Source organism: Saccopteryx leptura, chromosome 1, assembly GCF_036850995.1.
Source record: "Saccopteryx leptura isolate mSacLep1 chromosome 1, mSacLep1_pri_phased_curated, whole genome shotgun sequence".
NCBI lineage: Eukaryota > Metazoa > Chordata > Mammalia > Chiroptera > Emballonuridae > Saccopteryx > Saccopteryx leptura.
The window spans coordinates 233,600,959-233,625,037 of NC_089503.1; the positions used below are offsets into that span (position 1 = coordinate 233,600,959).

Below are 24,079 nucleotides of genomic sequence, written 5' to 3' on the forward strand. Positions count from 1 at the left end.
ATATATCTGCTACCACATCACATGTGCATCAGGACTATTTAAAATAAAACCTGAAAAAAGAAAAAAGGAAACTTACACATATTGAGTGTTTACTGTGGGCCAGACACATTTTATGTTATTGCAACCTCAACAAGGCATTTTATGTTATTTCACTTAACCTCAATAATACTTCAAGGTGGTCCTATTTTATAACTTGAGTGAGGTTACCAGACTAGAAATCACCTCTTTTAGGAGCAAATTCCATCATTCTAAGTGACTTCCTTAGAGTACATTACTATTTTATATGAAAGTTTGTGACCTGAAGAGGCAGGCCTCTTATTTGTACTAACTGCCTCAAAAGTGTTGCTAAAACTTCAATTCAATAAATTTCTGAAGCTCCAAGCTGGACACCCTAGGGAAACCAAGGGGAACCAAAGACAGTTCCTTTCCCAACTATGGAACTCACAACTCAGTAAGTTATTCCTTGTGATGTACTGATTAGGTGAGTACATATTTCAAATAAACATGAAATTTCCATTAGGAAGATCTATGCCCGCAATTCAAAGCTTTATTCTGTGCTTTTGTCCTTAGAAACTTATGTTGTATTTGGTAATGGCCTTTGGCTAAAATCATGAATTAGTTGGCTCTATTTATATTTTAAATGTTCAAAGCTAAAAGTTTTACATTGGAAATTTCATTCCCAGAAAGAAGAATGGCAGAGGAAATAGGCTAAAATATTTGTGCTGTAATTCAGGGAGCCCCTTCAAAAATATTCCTTCCCTCCCCTTCCAGTCTGCAACAGGGCAATAATATTCACACAGGGTTGCTTCTCTGAGCAATTTTGATCTAAAAAGATGAAAAGTTGGGCCCTGGCCGGTTGGCTCAGTGGTAGAGCGTCCGCCTGGCATGCAGGAGTCCCGGGTTCGATTCCCGGCCAGGGCACACAGGAGAGGCGCCCATCTGCTTCTCCACCCCTCCCTCTCTCCTTCCTCTCTGTCTCTCTCTTCCCCTCCCGCAGCCAAGGCTCCATTGGAGCAAAGTTGGCCCGGGCGCTGAGGATAGCTCTATGACCTCTGCCTCAGGCCTAGAGTGGCTGTTTGCAACAGAGTGCCGCCCCAGATGGGCAGAGCATTGCCCCCTGGTGGGCATGCCGGATGGATCCCAGTCGGGCGCATGCGGGAGTCTGTCTGACTGCCTCCCCATTTCCCACTTCAGAAAAATAAATAAATAAATAAATAAATAAAAAATGAAAAGTCGAACATTGATAGATTTACATAGATATAAATGACAAATTTCAAACTGACTAGAAACGGCCCTGGAAACAAAAGCATGGTTTTCACAAGTGGGAAACAGGACACAAGACCTCCTGAGGGTGGGGGCGAGGGCTCAAGCAGACAAGGGGAGTGGAAGGTGCTGCCTATTAAGAGAAAAAAGTTAAAGAGATGTGAGTAGAGGAGCCTCAATGACAGACTCAGTTTTGTGAGAAGCAGCGGTAACTAGTACTATCTATGGATGAATAGCGGACACATCATTGTTGAGAGATAGGAGATGAAAAGGGAGAAGTTAAAATCTGAGAAACAAACATTTTTTCTCCCAGGTCTAATTTGGAGAAAAAGCCAACAGCATTCATCCTATGCAAGAGGGTTTCTTCTGCTCTCCTGAATGTGTATAGGTCACCTTTAATCAGGTACATTCCATTATAATTGTCCTAAGTTTCAATGTGTTAAGGACCATTTTTGTAATGTAAAAAAGAGCACCAAAAAACACAAAAACGTTTTCTTTTCTTTTTTTTAAGTTACTGTGATTCCATCAGAGTGCACCACCACTAGAAGCTTGAAAACAATAATGGCGTCCAGTTTATGCAGCTAATTAGCTGCTGACCTCTTCCCGAGTGACGTCAGGAAGGGCATGACCAACCATGAATACTGCATTTGGCAGTGCAAGGAGCCATGACTGCCAAAGGGTGCTATTTGTTGAAGCATGAAACCCAACCAGGGCAAGATAAAAGGAGCTTAGTCCTTATAAAAATAGTATTGTTTTCCATTAATGAGCTCTTTTTAATCAAGAGCTCTTAATCAAGAATGCTTTTCTCCACTAAAGGTTTAAGTTTCCATATTCAGGTAAGAACCTTTCTGTGCCAAATGTAAACGTTATCTGCTGAGGTTCAGTAACTTTTATTGGCATGCGAGAGGGAGTTTATCATTTTAATTGCTTTTGTCTAGTTAATACAAGACACAAACTTTATACTGAAGATAAAATTTATTTTCTAGAATTCCCATAGGCTGTGAAGGGTTTCTGTATTCACCGATTCCACAAATACTTATTGACTACCTACTTCAAGCCAGGCATGGAGCCAGACATTAGAAATGCAAAGATGAATAAGGCACAGTTATTGCTCCTGGACCCTCACAGAGCCTGTAGGGAGGAACATTACATCAGTAATTTCTATGCAGTGTAAGAAGTGCAAAATTAGCACTGCCTTGGGATAGTAGGAAGGCGTGGAGAGTGTCAAAGTGACTGTAGTGGCCACCAAAAATGTCAGCTGAACTCCGACTGCACCGGATCAATGAAAACGAATGTCCAAACCAGCACGTGCCAGCTTAATCATTTTTATCTTATGGACCACTTATGCCACTATTTTCTTGAAATTATTCTTTTAAATGACTCACTTTATAAAAATAAAGTCAGTCTTTGTTTGATGTAGTGGACAATGTTCGCCTTGGATCATTTTTACTTTTTTTTTCCTGAAACTGGAAACGGGGAGGCAGTCAGACAGACTCCCGCATGCGCCTGACCGGGATCCACCCGGCACGCCCACCAGGGGGCGATGCTCTGCCCATCTGGGGCATCGCTCTGTCACAACCAGAGCCACTCTAGCGCCTGAAGCAGAGGCCACAGAGCCATCCTCAGCGCCTGGGGCCAACCTTGCTCCAATGGAGCCTCGGCTGCGGGAGGGGAAGAGAGAGACAGAGAGGAAGGAGAGGGGGAGGGGTGGAGAAGCAGATGGGTGCTTCTCCTGTGTGCCCTGGCCGAGAATCGAACCTGGGACTCCTGCACACCAGGCCGATGCTCTACCTCTGAGCCAACCGGCCAGCGCCTCGCCTTGGATCATTTTTAAATATTTTTGTGTGCTAGCTAGTCTTCAGTGTGTTTTTGCTTCCAACAGTCGACACTGTGACTTTTCTGTGACTAACTGCCTTGGACCCACTTGCAGAGCCTGAAATTTGCATCATAGGGATGGCTTTTCACCAGTGCCTGAGGATATGGGAGTAGGAGAGCCCTGCTCCCTTAGCTTGGGTCTGGACCTCCTCAAAGTCCCCCCGGAGATCAGGCTGAAGCTGCTCTTTGTAAAACTTAGCCTTCACTGGCACCTTCACTATCTACCCCCCACCTTCCTCGGTGCCAGCCTCCCCTGGCACTTCCTTAAGAAATCACCAGCACACAAACTCTTGTGTGAGGATCTGCTTCTGGAGACCTTGATTTGGGACAATGTGACCCGCTCCGCCCCACAAAAAGGGAAAATGTTCATCCTTGTACTCACAGAAGCCCGTGTCTAACCTACCTCAGGGACACACACGGCTCAGAACACCGATCGGACTCTGTTCCACTTAGAACTCCGCTGAACAGGAAACCGAGAGCTACATGGCAGGTCCTGTATATTCTTCTCCAAGGAGGGGCTATTCAGTGAGACTGATCCTCCTGCTAGAAAAGCGTTACTTTTAGCTTTCTCATCTCAATCCATTTGTTTATCATCAACCCTTCAGCCACCTGTTTCTCTTCTGCTGGTCCTGCCTGCTTCAGGCAACGTCTGTTTGACTCTGCCCCACAGTGATCCCTGTTATCATCTAATATTCATTTGGAAAATAAATCTCCTGCTCTTTAAAAAACAAGTTTTTCAAACTCAGCAATTCTCTTCTGGCAGGTTTTAATGCTTCTTATGACTTATAATTTACCGTCATTTTTCTCAATGTGATTGTAGCCACATGCAATCATAATAGATATTTGCATTTATTTGCTGATTCTCTGCTGCCTCCAGCGGCAGCTGAGCTCCACAGGGCTGGCCTTTGCTTTCCTCATCGTTGCTATGTCCCAATGCCTAAGAAGCAGGGCCTAGCAGACAATGAGCACTCACAAATTCGTTGAGTAAACTGTGTGGAGCTCTTCAACAAGTTCCAAATGCAGTTCTCTATTCTAGTTCCTTCTGTGATTATTGACAATACCTATAGATGTCACACTGTGTAGGTATGCCTGGGACTCTCACTCAACAAAAAGTATGATGTGCAGACGGACCATCCCTGGTCTATCTTGGTCATCTGTGGGGATCAAAAGTCTTTCGCAAATCAACATTACACCCTAAATATTCTGTGTATAGAATCACACTATCAATCGCAGAGCAGGTAGTAGAAGCAAGTTTGTCTGCACCACTGGTTTTTCCTCAACCCATGATATGAACAGTCAGAGTGGGATTGGAAAGCACTTACAATGACCTCTCAGGACATTTGCTTTTGAGTCTAACTTTGCCTCGGTCTTGTGTACATCGCAGATGCTCTGAGCATCAGTTTCCTCTTTTACAAAATGAGGATAATAATAAATGCCTTTGATCTCATAGGATTGTTATGATTAAACCCGTACTTTTACATAAAAGCTGAAAGTGTAAATTGCTAGGTATGATACAACTATTGAAAGTCATGGTATTTTCGCAACTATCACACACAAACTACACACAAGTTCTCTCTCATCAGTTCATGCATATCTTCCAACTTCTTAACATATTTGGAACAGAAGTACAACTTGTATAAGAATATTATAACTTAAATTAAAAACTAATTGCAACCAAATGTTGGCAGCGATGTGGAGCAACTGGAACACTCAAACAGCACTGCCGGGAGTGTGAATTGGTACCACCATTTGGAAAACTGTTTATCACTGTCAACTAAAACTGAACATATGCATGTCATATGACTCAAAAATTCCATTTCTAGGTATATACTCAATATAAACTCATACATCTGTTCACCAAAAGGTATACAGAAGAGTAGTCACTACAGCTCTATTAAAAATATCCAAACCTGGAACAGTGGCATGGATACATTTTGGAATATTTATTTATTCATAACAGAATACACCAATGAGCATGAACAAAGTAAACAAACTACTTGAGTGCGACAACATAGATGAATTTCACAAACATATTGGGCAAAAGGAACCAGGCACAAAAAAGTACATACTGTAGGATTCTATTTATATATAGTTCCCAAAACAAGTCTGTGATGTGAGGAGAAAAGAGAGAGGTTACCATGAGAGGCAATAACAGAATGGGACTTTTGGGATACTAGAAATATTCCCTTTATCTACGTGCTGGCTGCATGAATATGTTCTCTTTCTGAAAAATAATTGAGTTGAACAATTATGATCGGGCACATTTCTATAGCTATGCTTTTATTTCCATAATGAGTTTATATAAAGGAGAAAAAAAATCAATGGAATTAAAAAATTATTTTATTTACTGATTTTTTAAGTGAGGAGAGGAGAGATAAAAAAAGAGAGAGAGAAAGGGGTGGGGAGAAGTAGGAAGCATTAACTCATGGTAGTTGCTTTCTGTATGTGCCTTGACCAGTCAAGCTCAGGTTTTTGAACTGGTGACCTCGGTATTTCAGGTTGATGCTTTATCCACTGCGTCACCACAGGTCAGGCCAATGGAAATTTTAAAGAATTGGTTAGACTCAGTGGTATGCTGGTACACTGGCCTTTGAGGGAGGGGAAAGCCTTGATTTGTATTTGTCAATTCCTATGCTATAGATACTCCTCGACATGTTTGATTTCAGGCTTCAATGTTGTTAACAACTAGTTCATAAAAATCCTAGTTCATAATAATCAGATTTCACAAGTTGGAATGAGCCTCAACAACACACCAAGGAGGCAACACAGATGAGGAAATTAACTCTAGAAGTGTCTTTTACCTTACAGTTAACTCATGTTCTTTAACTCTAGATATGCTTTCCGCCTTACAGTCCTCAAAAGAAAATTATTATATTATCATAAAAGGTTCAGTTTATAAGAATGACAAGCATCTAGTAAGATAGCTCCAAACTATATGAAGCAAAACATGGAAAGAGAATAAAAAAAACACACAAAACAATCATAACGGGATATTTTAGCCATTTCTAAATAATTGACAAAATCCTTTTTATATATTTTAAAGTTAGAGTTGATAAAATTTTGTTTAAAATTTTTTTCATCAATGCTCATGATGTTTATCAGTCTGTATTTTTTCTTATAATTTCTGTTTTGAGAATGAGATAATGCTGTTTTTAGAAGAAGTGGGAAAATGTTCCTTCCACTCTTATGTTTTGGAACAGCTTGTGTAGAATTGGTACTATTTCTTCCAGAAATGTTTGATCGAATTCATTGTTGAAGCCATGTGGGAAAGTTTCAAACTAAAATTAAATTTCATAATTAGATGCAGAGATTTTGATTTTCTCTGTGTTCTTGGTTGACTTTTGGCAATGTTGTGGACTGAATGTTTTGTCCTCCCAAAACGAATGTGTTGAAGCCCTAACCTTACTTTGCCTGGATTTGAAGATGGGGGTGCCTAAGGAAGTAATTGCTAAATGAGGTTATAAGGGTGAGTCCCTGATCCCATTTGAACAGAGCCTTACAAGAGAAGACACCAGAGAGCTGCTCTCTCTCTCTTTCTGTGTTCCCACACCAAGGAAAGACCATACCGGGGCACAGAAAAAAGGTGGTCTCCTGTAAGCCAGGAAGAGATCTCTCACCAAAAAGAAAATCAGCTGGAACATTGATCTTGGACTTCTAGCCCCAGAACTGTGAGACAGTGTCTTTTTTAAACCACCCAGTCTGAGAAGCCCCAGTAGCCTAATGGATAAGGCATTGGCCTCCTAAACCACTCAGTCTGTGGTATTTTATTATGGAAGCCCAATCTAATACAGGTAGTTTTGTCTTTAAGAAATTTGTCCATTTTTACTGTTATCAAATATAATGGCAAAAATTACCCATGATAGTCCCTTATCATCCATATAATGTCTTTAATTTTATTTAATTAATTTATTTATTTTTTGCATGTACATGAGAGAGAGAGAGAGGGACAGACAGGGACGGACAGACAGGAAGGGAGAGAGATGAGAAACATCAACTCATAGTTGTGGCATTTTACTTGTTTATTGATTGATTTCTTATATGTGCCTTGACTGGGGGGTGCCAGGTGAGCCAATGACCCCTTCCTCAAGCCAGAGACCTTTGGCTCAAGCCAGAAACCTTGTGTTTCAAATCAGCGACCTTTGGGCTCAAGACAACGACCCTGGGATCATGTTTATGATCCCATGCTCAAGCTGGCAACCCCACGCTCAAGCTGGTGAGCCCATGCTCAAGCTGGATGAGCCCTCAACTCAAGCTGGCAACCTTGGTGTTTTGAACCTGGGTCCTCAGGGTACCGGGCTGATGCTCTATCCACTGTGCCACTGTCTGGTTACGCCATATAATGCCTTTTACATCTATAGTGATGTACCATCTCTTGCTCCTAATATTTCCATAGATTTATCAATTTTATTGATGTTCTGAAAGAACTAGCTTTTGGATTCTCTGATTTTGCTTATATTTCATTAATTTCTGTGGCTTTCAAAAAAATCACTTCCACTTTTCTGCTTAGTATGGGTTTAATTTACTTTTTTCTCTTCTGGATTTATAAGGTAGAAGTTTAAGTTATTGAATTACTTCTTTTACAAGGTAAGTATTCATTACTACAAATTTCACACTAAGCTCTACTTTAGGTACATCACACACACAATGCTAACTGTCACATCTTACTTTTCATTAAACTCAAACTATATTCTAATATTGGCTGTGATTTCTCATTTGATCCATTAGTCATTTTGAAATGTGGTCCCAACTATTGGGGCCTTTTCTAGCTCTTCTGTGTACCTCTCTCCTTTCTGAAACTCTCCCCTGAAAATTATGGCTAATTTCACCTCAAACAAGGGAGAACCCTGGGTTTTGTATGTGTTACCTGGCCCCCATGCTACTCTGTGCACTGGCCTTGGGCAATCATAGGGCTCACCTCATTTGTTTCCCTTCCTTCATGGATCACTGCCTTTTGTGGTCTGCTGTCCACTGTTGTTCGTGTCCAGAACTTGAGTTGTTAAAGATGGAGAGGTAAATCCCCTCTCTTTTACGTCATCATGGCCAGTACTGAAAGTCAGAAACCACTTATATTCATTTGTGAAACACATTTTTGCCACGTGTATAAATCTGGACTGACGATTATTTTCTTCTGGCCCACTGAAGATACCATTTCACTGTTCCATTACCACTGTTGACAAGCCAACTGTTAGTCCTTAACAGTCCTTTGAAGGTAGTATGCCTTACCTTCAACTTTTTTCAAGTTTTTTTGTCTTTTTTCATGGCCACAATTTTCCGGTTCCATTGTGAAGATACAAGGTGTTCATTTCTTTTACTTTATTCTGCTTAAAATTCACTGGGTTTCTTCTTCAATCTGTGGATTGGTGTCTCCCAATGGTTTGGAAAAATTCTCAGCCTTTCTCTCTCAATAACCTTACCCCATTCTTTCTTTACCTGTAAGATTCCAATCATACACTAGACATTCTCACTGAATCTCTTACTTTTTCTTTTGTATCTTTTCTTTCCATCTTTCTCTCTTGTGCTGCATTCTGAATAACTTCTTCCAGTTTTAATTCTCTATTTTGCCATGGATTGTGTGTGCCTGTTACTGCCCTTATAATTTATTTGTGGTGCTATTCCAAGAGACACAATAGATGTATTCCTTCAGAGAGGTACTGGATGGCTTCCCCCAGGTTCACGAGGGACTTCACATCATGTCTGAGCCTAAAGCACCGCAGCCCACCCAGATCTTTGTGCTCAAGATACAAAACTACTTGATGATTGGTCTGTGGCCACAATTTCTCAGAGTTATTGTTGCTGTTTGTTTGTTTTGTCCTCTTCTCTTCCTACAGTCCCTAACTTTGAGGTTGGGTTGAGTTCTCGTTCTCCTTTTTGGAATCTACCCTTAATGTCGGTTTCCTGTAGGGTTCTCCAACTTGGACGGCACTTGCCCTTGCCTTCTACCCTCTTTGCTCCCTAAGTGCACTACACTAGAGTGTGAGGTACTGCGTACTCTCAGGTCCAAAGTGTCCTTTCACTCATCAGTATTCTACTAATCATCTCAGTTGAAGCTTTCTCCACAGCTTTGGCCTTGCAATTCACCTTCTCACATCTTAACACACACAGACACACAATCTTGAAAGATCCATCATCAATCAAGTAATTAAGAGTAGAGTATGTGTTAACATATGGGACAAAAATTTCATTTAGCATTTAAAAATTGTGTTCAGCAGGGAAGTTAACTACTGCTCACAAAAAAATAGGGTATCAGGAAACGTGCAGATACTCCCATACTTTCAGCCTTTTATATAGTGCATTTTCACCAATGAAGTCAAAGTGGGGTTTGCATCTCATTTGCATAATCAAACAACTTTCTTTGACTTGTCATTTGCTCTTCTGATGTTTTTGTTTAATAAAAACAAGTCAGGCCCTGGCCGGTTGGCTCAGTGGTAGAGCATCGGCCTGGTGTGCAGAAGTCCCGGGTTCGATTCCTGGCCAGAGCACACAGGAGAAGTGCCCATCTGCTTCTCCACTCCTCCTCCTCTCCTTCCTCTCTGTCTCTATCTTCCCCTCCCGCAGCCGACGCTCCATTGGAGCAAAGATGGCCCGGGCACTGGGGATGGCTCCTTGGCTTCTGCCCCAGGCGCTAGAGTGGCTCTGGTCGCAGCAGAGCGATGCCTGGAGGGGCAGAGCGTCGCCCCTGGTGGGCGTGCCGGGTGGATCCCGGTCGGGCGCATGCGGGAGTCTGTCTGACTGTCTCTCCCCGTTTCCAGCTTCAGAAAAATACCAAAAAAAAAAACCAAAAAAAAAAAAAAAAGTCAAATGCTTTTTTTTATCACTTCATATTTTCATTTTGAAATATCCTGTAATTTTTGTGAGCAGTATAGAATAGTGTGCTAGTCTTAGAAACAAGAATTCTTAATGTATTAAATGCTAAATGTACTTTTTCCTATTGAGTCTTTTCTTTTGCATTCTCTAGAGGAGACAGATTTTTAAAAAATGTGTAAGTAAAAGCACCAAGTGAGACCCTGAACTGATTTGATGCTGGCCATTTACAGGGTGTCCTCAGGTTACGACAGTCTTGACATACGATGTTTCACATTTATGATGCTCACTCCCAGAAAAATGTAAAAAAGTTGAGACGTGAATGTTTTGGCTGTTATGGATGCCTTGCAATGCTATAGGCAGATTTTGGAAGAGAAGAGTTGTCAACTTTCCACATTAGTCTGGAACAATTCTTTAAGAATGTAGAGAGCCCATGACAGATCCTGTACCCTCTAGCAGCTGCTTCTCAAGATGAAACACCTGTAGTGCAGGTAGAATTATCTCCAGCATCTCCTGAGTGTTCCTTAGCAATCCTGATTCACCTGACCCAGTATCTGCAGCACCTTCTGCAGGTTCTCCTGCTTCCTCTTCCTAACAGGTCACTCTCTCCCACCTTGCAATGCCCCTTCCAATGTGCAAGCCAAACACAGAAATATAGGTAAGAAATTTTTTACACTAATTTTTTGGTCATTTTTTCTGTTACTACAGTACAGTGTACAGTACAGTATATTTATGTCCTTTTCCTTTTTCTGTGGCTTAGTTGTGTTTTTATATTTTAGGTTATGATTTTACAATTGTGTTAAGATAAGTAAGTGACTCAGGCTAGGGTGTGTTTCGACTTACACCAAAATTTGGGTTATGACAGGAATGGAACAGTGTTGTAACCCGAGGAACCCCTGTATACAAGTGAATTCATCCACATTAGAACTCAATGTCCTTGTCTATTAAATGGAGATATTAATGAATTACTTAGGTAGCCCATTCTAGTGCTAACATTCCACAAATCTAGAAATGCTTCCACACTTCATCTGCAACACTTATAACAGTCCTCATCAACCAATAACAGACCTCTACCCCATAGGCATAGATAACCTTTCCAGAAGAACACACCAGAGCCACTCACCACCAATTGACTGAAGATGCTACAAACCTATTTGCCATCCCTATTCTTGTATGACATCATCTGAAATATGGCTCAACAACTTTTTCTACTGTGTTATACCTTTACTTTTCTAATAGTTGTAATATGTAAAGACTTAAAATATACCCCCCCACACAAAGTGTTCTCATCTTTCAGGATTACAGACAATTAAAGTACAGAGTTCAAAAATTTCTCCACGAAAAAAGAAAAAAATGAAAATCATTAGGTAAAAGAAATGAAAGAGTTCTCAGCTCTGTGTAAAAGCATTCTATTGAGAATAGTGCTAATAAATATATGACAACCAATAGTGTATTTCAGGTAGATAATAAAAATTTAATAATAATATCACAAAATAAACAAACATATAAAAATCAAATATGTAGTTTTGGATGTTAGAAATAACATACATAATGAATTCAGTATAGTATTGATAGTTCTGCAAGAAAATTTTATTGTTCAAATTATAGATTATACCAATCCGGCTGCTTTGTACTAAAGTTTCAAAATACCTGCTTTTACTATTAAAAGCATCTGGACTTCATACATTGCGACTGAAACCATGTAATTGATACCTGCCATAATGCAGCTGAAGCTGTGACTACCATCTTAACGATCCTCTCATAATGGAAATAAAAGAGGCAAACATTTATATCCCTTTGGAACAACAGTTACCAAAACTCTCACAATGTCAAAATAAAACCAATTCCTTTCTCCCTTTTAAACTCATATAAGCACATGCATGAAAGAAAGTTAAAAACAAAAAGGGCAAATTTATGCCATATGCTAGGTTAATGTTAAAATTCACAGACTAATTTTTAGATATAATATTCTTGGTCTGGTCATTAAAAAGAAACAGAAGTAATTAACCACTACTTTTAATATCAGGAAATATAATTTTGCAATTCTTCCACAGTCAAATTTTCAAAGATTTCTAAGACTGTTTCTATAGCCTGTTTTCACTGAGCTAGTTCAGGAGACACACTGTTTGAAAAAAAGACTAAGAATATAAACTTTAAGGCTAAAAATTCCATCTTCAAAATGTAAAGATTTAAATAGAGCCCTTGACGGTTATTTAATTGCTAGTCATGAAAACAAATAGACAGAAAAATAAGAATCATATTTAAATACATAAATGAAAAACCACAGGCAGGTGCTTCACAACATAAGTAATTCTATCAACATGAAGACATTTGCTGAAAGTAAAAGTTGCCTTACTTCAAGGTAAATCTTCAAAATCATTAAGCCCCATTCTGGATCAACATCTTTCACAGTTTGGTTATATGATTTAATAAAGTATATATTCTGTAGGAGGTAACTATAGAACTCAACAAACAAACCAAACAAAAAAAAATGAATAAAATACTAGAATTTTAATTGAAAAATGTCATGTTTGTCCATCTTCTTCATGCAGTCAGCATGCCCATCTTAAATCAGATATATCATTTATTAAAAAATTGCTACATTCTCCACTGAAGGATGTTATGCTGATGAGCCAAATTTAAATGTTTTCAGACAGCTGAGGGTTAAAGAATGTTCTGAGGGTTATTCATCATTATCTGTAGAAAAAAGAAAAAAAATTAATTCATTTCACTGCAAGTTAAACTGTATGTATTTACTTGTAAAAAAAAAACCTCATACTTTTTCCATGCTGAAGGAAAGAGCTTTGATGTAGTTTTAAATATAGTTTTTATTATAATATCACATATTCAGTGTAAAGTATTCAGATAATACAATGAAGAATAAAGTGGGATGCAAAAATCATTTATAAGCCAGACAACCAATGGTAAAAATTTTATATAAATCTTCCCAGATCTTTCCCTATGCATATACAAATATCTTTTAAATGATTACAACAAAATGCAATTTTGAGACATGAGTTTTTCCCCTTAAAAAAACCCCTAATGGACAAAGATAGATTAATAAGTAATAAATCAAGATTATAAAATGTTAATGGCAGAATCTGCGTGATAGACGGGTAATAAATGAAAAGTTCTTTCAACATTTCCACATAATGACAATTTTATAATAAAATGTTGAAAAGGAATAAGTCATAGTAGAGTCCATGTCAGTTTCAATGGCTGCATTGCATCTTATTTTATGAATATGGCATAATTATTATATTTCTATTTATAGACATTTTGGTTATTTCTAATTTTTTTATTCTAACAAAACACTGCTCAACGAATTAAACAGAGGAGCTACTCTTAGATAACAATCGCTGTCTTCCACACTCTAGCCAAGGTGACAGTTCATTAAAATCCCAGTGTCACCTCAAATCATTGCATGACTTACAACCCCTCGCTTGCTCCCACTGCCTCAGGACGGAACCCGTGCCCAGATGTGGATTGTACAACCCTTCATTATCTGCTCTTTCAAACAGTTCTGGCCTTATCTACATTCCCATCTTCCCCAAGCATCCTCATCATGTATGCTTAAGTGTTACTAAACCGAATTGCTTATAGTTCCCCTAATGCCGTGTATATCATCCCTCTATATGTATAAATACACATATTGATCTGGAGATAAAGTCACACTCATCTTTCCAAATCCAACTCTGATGTCCTCTCCCCTAGGAAGAATTACCCTGAGACTTTTATTTCTCCCAATACAGCTGGATCATTACCTTATAAGCATATTCCTTTTAATGTTACAATGACCACTCTGTACTACAATTTATTTTTTACAATTACACATTGTTTCAAATAGTCAGGAGAGTACAGAGAATAAAGTAAAGAACACACATATATCTAATACCTAGAATTAATAAAAGTTAACTTGTGGCCATACTGGTTTGGATTATTTGTTAAAGAAAAACATATTATAAGTAGCATGTACCCTTTTCCAATCTCACTGACCTCTCTTCCCCAGGGGCATCATCCTCAATCTGATAAGTATTCATCTCTCCATGGTTTTTTTTTTTCACATTTATTAGATAGATGTACAATTTATTCAACAGAGAGTATTTGTAGGGCTTATCCATATTGATAACTGAAAACTTAAGTTCATTTGTTTTAACTGCTGTATAGAATTTCATTACATAAACACAGTACAATATCTAAAAAGATTGTGGAAAGAATGTACTATGTATTTCCTGCTTAAGAAACTATAAATTTGGCTGATGACTCAGTGGATAGAGTGTTGGCCCAGCATATGGATGTCCTGGACTCAATTCCAGGTCAGGGCACACAGGAGAAGTAACCATCTGCTTTTCCCCTTTCTTTCCCCCTTTGCCTCCCGCAGCCAGTGGCTTGACTGGTTCAAGTCCCAGGCACTGAGGATGGGCTCTTTTGGAGCACATCAACCTCAGGTGCTAAAAATAGCTCATTTGCGAGCATGGCCCAAGATGAGCAGAGCATCAGCCCCAGATGGGATTGCCAGGTAGATCCTGGTCGAGGCACATGTGGGAGTCTATCTCCCCTCCTCTCACCTAAAAAAATAAATGAATAAAAAATTAAGAAACTACAAGTTTGGACTGAGGCTAGTAACTTATACCATGTCATATTGTAAGAAAGAGCCCTATGAAATCCTAATGTTTTAAAAATTACTGAGGATATTTTTCTGTCCATTATAGTACTATTTAATAAAATGGGGTTCAAAATGTCAATAAAATCAGGAATACACAAGTTCCAGATAATGTTTTAATTTATATTTTCAATTTGCTGATAATAAAAATAATCTTTTAATATTTTTGGGTAGAAACATTCCCTTTACACCAAGTCACGACTGACATACGTTTTCAAGGACTAAGACTTGAGTTTTTCACTCATGTCTATGGACTTAGATTCTTGGAGTTTGAAAAAAAATTTCCCCTTTAAAGAAGTAGACATGTTATTCAAGTTTTTGGAACACTGTATTTTAGCCCCCTCTTTTTAAGTATCATGAGAAATTTTTTCCTTTCAATACCAAAAATAGCTGTCCTCTTAACTGACATGCTTTGTCTCATGAACACTGACTCATGTACTCAACTAGGTTTCCTGCTTTGCTAGAAAGATCAGCACCAATCTGTGATCTATTTTCACAAAATGTAATGACCATTTGAATATAAACTTTGTATTTTTACTTCAGTATTGGCTTAATATTATATTGCTTGTACTCATCTGCCTGATATGCTGACTTTCCCAAATGCTTGCTCTTAACTTAATTTTAACTTGTATTATATGTATTTTTTATTGACTATAGAGAGAAGAGAGGAGAAGCGAGAGAGAAATGGGGAGGAGGAGGAGCAGGAAGCATCAACTCGTAGTAGTTGCTTCTCATATGTGCCTTGACCGGGCAAGCCTGGGGTTTCAAACTGGTGACAACAGCATTCCAAGTCCCCACTTTGTCCACTGCACCACCACAGGTCAGGCTGTATATATTTTTAAATGCAATCTTTAAATTTTTTGGAACAAGATAAAATATAAATAAATCTTTTTCCTTTTATCCCCCCTTTTTTTCCAAGTGAGAGAAGGGGAGATAGAGAGGCAGACTCTTGCATGTGCCCCGAACAGGATCCACCTGGCAACCCCCATCTGGGGCCAATGCTTTGCCCATCTTGGGCCATGCTTACAAATGAGCTATTTTTAGCACCTGACGGGGGGGGGGGCTCCACAGAGCCATCCCCAGTGACCAGGCTAACACACTTGAACCAATCAAGCCATAGCTGTGGGAAGGGAAGAGAGAGAGAGAGAGAGAGAGAGAGAGAGAGAGAGAGAGAGAGAAAGAGAGATAGAGAGAAGGGGAGGAGGAGGGGAAGAGAAGCAAACAGTCACTTCTCCTGTGTGCCCTGTCCAGAAATCGAACCTGGGACATCTACACTCTGGGCTGACGGTCTGCCACTGAGCCAACTGGCCAGGGCCTAAATAAATCTAATAAAGATTTATATTGTTAAATTTAAGCATCAACATTTTAAATCCTCAACTGAATTCTACAACTCATATATGAAAAATATTCTAGAAATATACTCTTGTTCAAAATAATCAGAATGTTTATAAATTCATTTTAAAAAATTAGGCTCCTTACTTCATAAGATAATTAAAAAGACCATATATCTTTACCTTGATAACTCACTTCATTCACTAAGCTTGATTTTAAGTAACTTTAGCTTTTTCAAAAAAAATAAATGCTCCCAGAATAATGACTTGAACCAAGAACAATCAAAAGAGCCTGGTATATAAGCTGTCAGGGCAATTCCAGAAGAGAACTTTCAAGGTATTTTGTGTAACGGAACATCTTCATTAGAAAAAGTCTATATCTCTACATCAAGTTCTTATATTCCCCCCCAAATGGTGTTGTTTTATAATTCTTTAACAGTTTTTTTAGAGAAGAGCTACCTTATGTTTTTGTTGATAGATTTCATAGCAACCACCATAAATGTAAAACATTATTTTATTTTTACTTGTTATAATCTTTTGTTGTTGTTATTTTTGAGAGAGAGACAGGAACATCAAGCTGCTTCTGTATGTGCCCTGACTGCAGAATTGAACCGGCAGCAACCTCTGAGCTCTAGGATGACTCTACAACCAACTGAGCTATCTGGCCAGAGCTGCCTTTTTTTTTTTTTAAAGTGACAGAGAGAGGAGGGGAGAGAGAGGAAAGGGGGAAAGGAAGCATACATTTGTTGTTCCACTCAGTCATGTATTCACTGGGTGCCTCCTGTGTGTGCCCTGACTGGGGATCGAACCCACAATCCTGTGATTTCTGGATGATACTCTCAACCAACTGAGCTAACCAGCTAGGGCCTATTTGTTATCATCCTAACTACTAAGGGGGCTAACAGAAACCATAATGAAGAATAAATGCAGCACTAATTACTGGCGTATGGAGCACTAATTACTGGTTTATATGCAATGTATTACTTGTTAGTAATGACTTTTTCTTGACAGTTATTCTGTGAAGAAGAATAGTAACAAAAGTACAGTGATTTTTGAAGCTATGAGATAACAACACTCACTATACCTGAAGATTTTCTAGTTTGTTTTATCAACTATTAGAGTTTTTGCAAGACCTTTACTTCCATAAAAGCAATTCAAAAAATTTTTTTCTTTTTGCTGAGCTTTCTAAAATACTTATCATAAAAACTTTAGGAAAAGACAATTAATGTAAATAAGTCTACATAACTATAAAGCTGCTCCAAAAATTAAATATATATAAATATATATTGAACTTCATTTTCACCATTTTTCATGAGTCAAAATATCAAATATTTGTATAGAAGACCTTGCTCTGAAATACTCAAACTGAATATTAATAGTTCTATTCCTATGGACACTAAATTCAGGTAGTCATCATCTCCTACCCAAACGCACCTATAGCTTCACAACAGTTCTCAATTCCAATCTTGATACTCTCCAGACGGTCCACAATACTGCTCTGCTACTAGACTGAACTTCATAAAACACCCATTATGTCAGTTCTTGTAGTTAAAAATTTTCACTGAAGGCCCTGGCTGGTTGGCTCAGCAGTAGAGCATCAGCCTGGCATGTGGAAGACCTCAGTTTGATTCCGGGTCAGGGAACACAGGGGAAGAATCCATCTACTTCTCCACCCCTCTTGCCCCTCCTCCATGGCTCATTTGAGCAAGTTGGCCCCAGGCGCTGAGGATGGCACCATGGCCTCGCCTTAGGCACCAAAATAGCTTGGTTGCCAAGCAATGGAGCAACAGCTGCAAATGGGCAGAGGATTGCCTCCTAGCGAGCTTGCAGGGTGCATCCCATTTGGGGTGAATGTGGGAGTCTGTTTCTGTCTACCTGCCTCTCACTTAATTAAAAAAAAAAAACAAAAAAGAAAATCTTCACTGATTTCCCCTGTGTATTCTAAACACTTCAAAGTGCTGAATCATAAAAACTATTCCCAATAAGAAGATTCTAGTAGAGTCAATTTAATCATAATACACATCAATTACTGGTTCATTCAGTTTTCCCCACAAGTTATTCCCCCTACATTTCTTTCCATTTTCACAGTCCAACCTCCGCTTCCCTAATCCCTACTGCACTAAAAAGTATTTTAGAATGAGCACTTTAATATATAGTTTTACACTTTACTTCAAATATTTTTCATATGTTCCAAGGAAACTGTAAATAGCATGTAAGCAAAGATTAGGTCTTTTAATGTCCAGAGTAATGATGGGCTAGGCATACAAGAAGCACACAAAAAATACTTTGAAAACCAATTATGTACATTAAATTAGAGATCATTTCTCTACTTCGAAGCAAAGAAAACTGAAACTTAAGACAAAATAAATCACTCAGTATCACATTATTAGCCTCCAAAAGAGTTAGGACCATAATACCAATCTCTTGGTTCCATGTTTAGTGTTTTGGTTAAATCAAGGAGGAACAATTTTTAACTTTAGTAACTTTTAATAAAGTCCTAACATATTTTGAATGATCCTATAGGCAAATATTTTCCAAATATAAAAATGGGTTACATTCAGACCACTACAGATGAACTCTACTTACGTGGAAAGAAATTACATTTAGACTTATTTAGGAGAAACCCGACATTGCTGAAGCATATGTGTATAAAAATTTACCACTATATGCTTGATAAGAAAGTATCCTAATTTCTAGAGCTGTCTAACAGGAAAGCTTTAAAAATCTCAAATATTACTAATAAATGAGATAGAAATACTAACTTAAAGGATTTGTCAATAAAAGTACCATATATGCTGGAACCACTAACAGTATATGGTACAATTACTTTTATAATTGCTTAAAAGTTCTAGCTATGGTTCCAATATTGATTACATTACAATGCATGTGATATAAGCTCATCCACTGACACCTGTAATTTTTTTTTTCGTACCTTTGTTTACAATATAAAGACGTGAGGAAATCTTACCTTCTTGATAGGCCCCGTCAGCCATGACTAAATGAAGAATCTTGGCATAAAGATGCTGATGTTCATTTCCCAAAAGATTCTGAGCTATTGTTGAACAAATCTCAATATTTTCATCTTCATCTTCATGAACTGCCTATAGAAATTTCCAAATATAGATTAACATCTGAATATTATCTTTCTCTCATTGGAGACTTTTGCAAACAGACAATATTTCAAAATTAAGTGTTTTAACTGACATTTCACTTACCTTTATTTTCTCATAAACTTCAAAGAACTTTTCAAAGCCTATTTCCTGTTCCAGGTTAAGTCTTAGCTCCTCTAAATGGTTAAAGACGCTATCATATTCACACTCACTCGTTACCTCACCATCACTGTTATCTAAAAATCATTAAGAAAAGATATTTTATGATTTAAAAAAATGAATAAAATATATAATTATTACCCTAATAGTAAAAAATATAAATATTACCCTAAACTTCTGTAGGGAATAATGCCATTAAATAGATGACTTTGTACTTTAAAGTTTTTGTCATTATAATTTTTATTTATGCAAGTAATCAATGTATATATAAATTTGTCTTAATAAGAATGTTACTCTGAAAATATTTTTATTATAGACATAAACAGTAAACCAGGTTAGAATAAAAACTTTCCTAGAGATGTCATCCAAATTGAGTACAAAAATAGAAAAAGCACACCCATATGTTCTCATCAAGGCAACCAACTCTAACTTCTGTTTTTAAAAAGTAGACATTAAACATGGGCCAAAATATAAAAAAGCATGCAGAAGGCAGACAACCTAAGGGACATACCATAAAACTTTAGAAAGCACCTAAAAAGTACTGCAGATGCTCTGTTTTATGTCATATACACACCAAAGATACTTTGAAAAATTCTAGTAAAATACAAAATTACTAGAGAACCATTCCTCTTCACACTAGTTCTTCTTCCCAAATAGACACAGTTATGGAAATACACAAATTTCTTTTTGCATCTTAGGAATAATGCAATGAACAAAGAATAGCTTCTAAACCAGAGTTTTTAAAATTGCTTTTAGTATTAACCCTTCTAAGAGGTTGATCAGTGTATGTAGAAGCTCTTTACAAAACATAAAGTGCTAAAAAAAAAAACTATGTTATTCTCTTTATTACTAAAATATGAGTCAAGAAATGAGTATTATTATTGTTAAGAAACAGATTAAAAATGCTTCAAAGAAGCATTTCCACAACTTAATGGGAAAGAAACAGAACAACTATCAATACATATGCGCATTTGTATGGAAAGAGAATGAATAAAAGTCAGACAGAGAAACATGCTCCAGTTTTATTTAAAAACAAAATGGTTCCCATCAGAGATCAGAAAAGTGTACTCTACTTGAAATATGTGCGCACACTGGTGGGAAGAGGCCCACCACCATGGGACCACGCACCCGAGTGCCACGCCTCATTGAGGGCGCTTTCACTGCTGGGGTTGTCCTCCTCCTCCGCCAGGCCTGCCCCGTTGGCAGTCTGCTCTGTGTCACTGTTCTTCAAGACCAGTTCTTCCTCCTCACTGTCTTCCTCCCCGGGTTCCTTCCTGAGCAACTGCTCCAGGGAGGCCTGAAGCTCTTGTAAATCTGTGTCAGTTTCTTCAAACACACTGAAATCAACAAAATTAAACTAGACATCACCAAAAGTGCATACATTCCTTTCTACTATAAAGTACTAATATTGGATAAAAAAAAAAATTAGAAAAAAACTCACCGTTTTTAACAAAGAAATGAAGGTTAACACAACTAATAAATAAAGTACATAACACATATTCTGGAACACACGGGCCAGGAGATGATGTGTTTAAAATAATCCCGATTTGTCAAAGAGAATCATGTAATGATCAATGTTACTCATTGCTTAAATTTTGACAGAAAAAATGTCAATATTTTAAGAGGACAGTCTAAAAAGGTGTTTCACTTACTTTACAAAACACATACTTAACACTGAAATATTCTTCTTTTATAAAATTTGGAAGTTCAGCAAAACCTTGGTGTGGATGTATAACAACACACTATAATATAAAAAAAGCTTTCCAGATAAACTCTCACTGGGCATTTGAACTCTTAGAAATGGAAATACTTAAGGAATTATATGTTCAGGATAATACAATGATCTAGTGAATAAAATGGTCATCAGAAGTCTTATCTTTAGATGCTAATTCTTGAAAATATTTCTAAAGTATGTAATAAGTAGACTTGACTGTGTAATTATAATACATTAACCTTAGCTGAGGAATCTTGTTTCCAAGAAATGGATCTGGATATTAATTTTATTTTCATGAAAGCATAGATGCTGAAATGAACTAATTTATGCAAATAATGTTACACATTTATATAGTACTTTAGTTTTATCCTATTATTTAAATTAATATTCACACAAAATTCACGTTAGAGACACAGAAACTGTAAATCAAAGTGTTTAAATGACCCATTCAAGGCCATACAGTCAATACATGACAAATATAGGACTGAAATCTAGGTCTTCTGACCACTTCTACAATGCCCCAGAAATGTACTTACAGTGTTCTCTCTCTATTGATTTGCTTCTTTCTCCTAAAGTGGCATGCAAATAGAAATATTTGCTAAACCAAACACAAGGGTTGATTAAGGCCTTTTCTAAAGTTTACAATCCAATCAAATAGACAAATGTTTACTGAAGAACTAAAATGTCAACAATATTATGTGAGACGGTGAATAAAATTTTCATTAATAGAAAAATAATCTTTTAATGTATAAATAACTATATATTGTACTTATGTGCCCATATTCCTACACTTTGACTTTACAGTGGCTCTAGAAAATCAAAGCATCTATGAGAAACAGAGAGTGTTTAATTTTTTTGGTTCATCCTTCTAGTAGCATTTATCTTACTATTTAATTACAAAACTAACATACCATGCACATGTGCCATGTACTGTTACTACAGTGACTGAATGTGAACCCCTGACAAAATCTTCAAGGGCCAGCTGAGAGGGATCACTGTCCTCCATGGACGGAGGCAGAGCAGGCAGGGCTCCTAAGGCTACCATGGTAAGGAAAGTATAAGAAGATTAAGATCTTCTATGAAATGAACATTCAAAAATTTGTTTCAGGTATTTTAAAACCTGGTCCCAAATTCACTTTATAGTAGGCTTTCTTATTATATAATCTTCCCTGCCTCCCCCCCTCCATTGATTTGAGTGAGAAAGAGAGAGACAGGAAGGGAGAGAGTGAGAAACATCAACTCGTTTCACTTAGTTGTTCCATTTATTTGTGCATTCACTGACTGCTTCTTGTATATGCTCTGACCAGGATCGGACCCGCAACCTCTGGCATGCAGGGTTGACAATGCTTTATCCACTGAGCCACCAGGACAGGGACCTTATTATAAAATCTTGAATAAAGTTTGGGTCCAGAAAAAATATGTTGCCCCAAAGAATATGTCAAGGGAAAATTTCCTACACAGACATGAAATAACTTACTTTAAAAATAACTTAGTCCTTCATCTCCTGGCTGGCTAGCCTAAATAAATAAATAAATACATAAATACATACATACATAAATAAATAAATAAAAATAACTTAGTCTTGAAATTTAAAAATTATGTTAAAGGCCTCTAACTTAAATATTGTAATCAACTATTAATTTAAGGAACACAAGCCACAAATAAGCTATAGTTCACTCAGATAAATACTGATGACTTTATAAAAACTTTGAGGAGCCCTGGCCGGTTGGCTCAGTGGTAGAGCGTTGGCCTAGCGTGCGGAGGACCGGGGTTCGATTCCCGGCCAGGGCACATAGGAGAAGCGCCCATTTGCTTCTCCACCCCTCCCTCCTTCCTCTCTGTCTCTCTCTTCACCTCCCGCAGCCAAGGCTCCATTGGAGCAAAGATGGCCCGGGCGCTGGGGATGGCTCTGTGGCCTCTGCCCCAGGCGCTAGAGTGGCTCTGGTCGCAACATGGCGACGCCCAGGATGGGCAGAGCGTCGCCCCCTGGTGGGCAGAGCGTCGCCCCATGGTGGGCGTGCCGGGTGGATCCCGGTCGGGCGCATGCGGGAGTCTGTCTGACTGTCTCTCCCTGTTTCCAGCTTCAGAAAAACGCAAAAAAAATAAAAAAAAATAAAAAAAAAAAACTTTGAGGAAAAAACCTGTTACCTAGCACTCTGCCAACCATAAAGGTGCTGAAATGTGTTCTCCAATAGGCTTAATAAAAAACAGTTAAAATGTCTAATGACCACAGCTAAGCAGACGAAAACAAGGATGAAAAGAAAACTTTTCCTCCAGATTTTGAGGGCACCAGCAAAATTATACAGAACACTATGAAAAATGGAAAAAAAGGGCAACATGTAAAAGATAAAGTTCGGTTAGAAATTTAAGAAGGGGCAAGGCTTCAGAAAAACAAAATGAAATACAGCAGATGAAGTAGCCCTAGTTCAGGTATTGTAGGGGGAAATCGTGAGACTGATATAGTACTTTCTTTTTTTTTTTTTTTTTTTTTTTTCTGAAGCTGGAAACGGGGAGAGACAGTCAGACTCCCGCATGCGCCCGACCGGAATCCACCCGGTATGCCCACCAGGGGGTGATGCTCTGCCCCTCCGGGGCGTCGCTCTGCCGCGACCAGAGCCACTCTAGCGCCTGGGGCAGAGGCCAAGGAGCCATCCCCAGCGCCCGGGCCATCTTTGCTCCAATGGAGCCTTGGCTGCGGGAGGGGAAGAGAGAGACAGAGAGGAAGGAGGGGGTGGGGGTGGAGAAGCAAATGGGCGCTTCTCCTATGTGCCCTGGCCGGGAATCGAACCCGGGTCCCCCGCGCGCCAGGCCGACGCTCTACTGCTGAGTCAACCGGCCAGGGCCGATATAGTACTTTCAATCAGACCAAAATATAAGTTTTTTGTATTGAACGGCAGAGGTAAAAAGGAGAAAATCAAGTTAAAACATCAGAAAATAAATCATACAAATTCTATTATTTTGTATTTTCCTGGTGACTTAAATATACTATACTTTCTCACATATTTTATTCCAGGCTACTCTGGTTTTATTTCCCCCAAAGTTTGTAACATTTGTCTGAGGGGCTAAGGAGGCTGACAGATACCAAAGAACGAGAGCAGGCCTTCCGTCACTCAGAAGTATTAGTTAAATCACCCTCCCAGATTTTAGATTCCCTGTGCATCAT

At 38.3% G+C, this 24,079-nt stretch overlaps 1 protein-coding gene across 11 annotated transcripts in view; it reads right to left on the reverse strand.

Moving 5' to 3' along the window:
• Nucleotides 1-11,502: 11,502 nt before the first annotated feature.
• NEK1 (NIMA related kinase 1) overlaps nt 11,503-24,079 on the reverse strand; it is a 156,406-nt gene continuing 143,829 nt past the window's right edge. For 8 of the 11 annotated variants that reach the window (XM_066387877.1, XM_066387878.1, XM_066387879.1 and 5 more), the window contains 4 exons: nt 20,331-20,539; nt 19,145-19,279; nt 18,902-19,030; nt 11,503-12,636 (listed from right to left, as the gene is read on the reverse strand). In XM_066387877.1, the coding sequence (XP_066243974.1) occupies nt 12,623-12,636; nt 18,902-19,030; nt 19,145-19,279; nt 20,331-20,539 (487 nt within the window). In that variant the 3' untranslated portion in view covers nt 11,503-12,622. Of the gene's footprint in view, nt 12,637-18,901; nt 19,035-19,144; nt 19,280-20,330; nt 20,540-24,079 lie in introns of all 11 variants that reach the window. The other 3 variants (XM_066387881.1, XM_066387871.1, XM_066387880.1) reach the window with 1 other exon arrangement.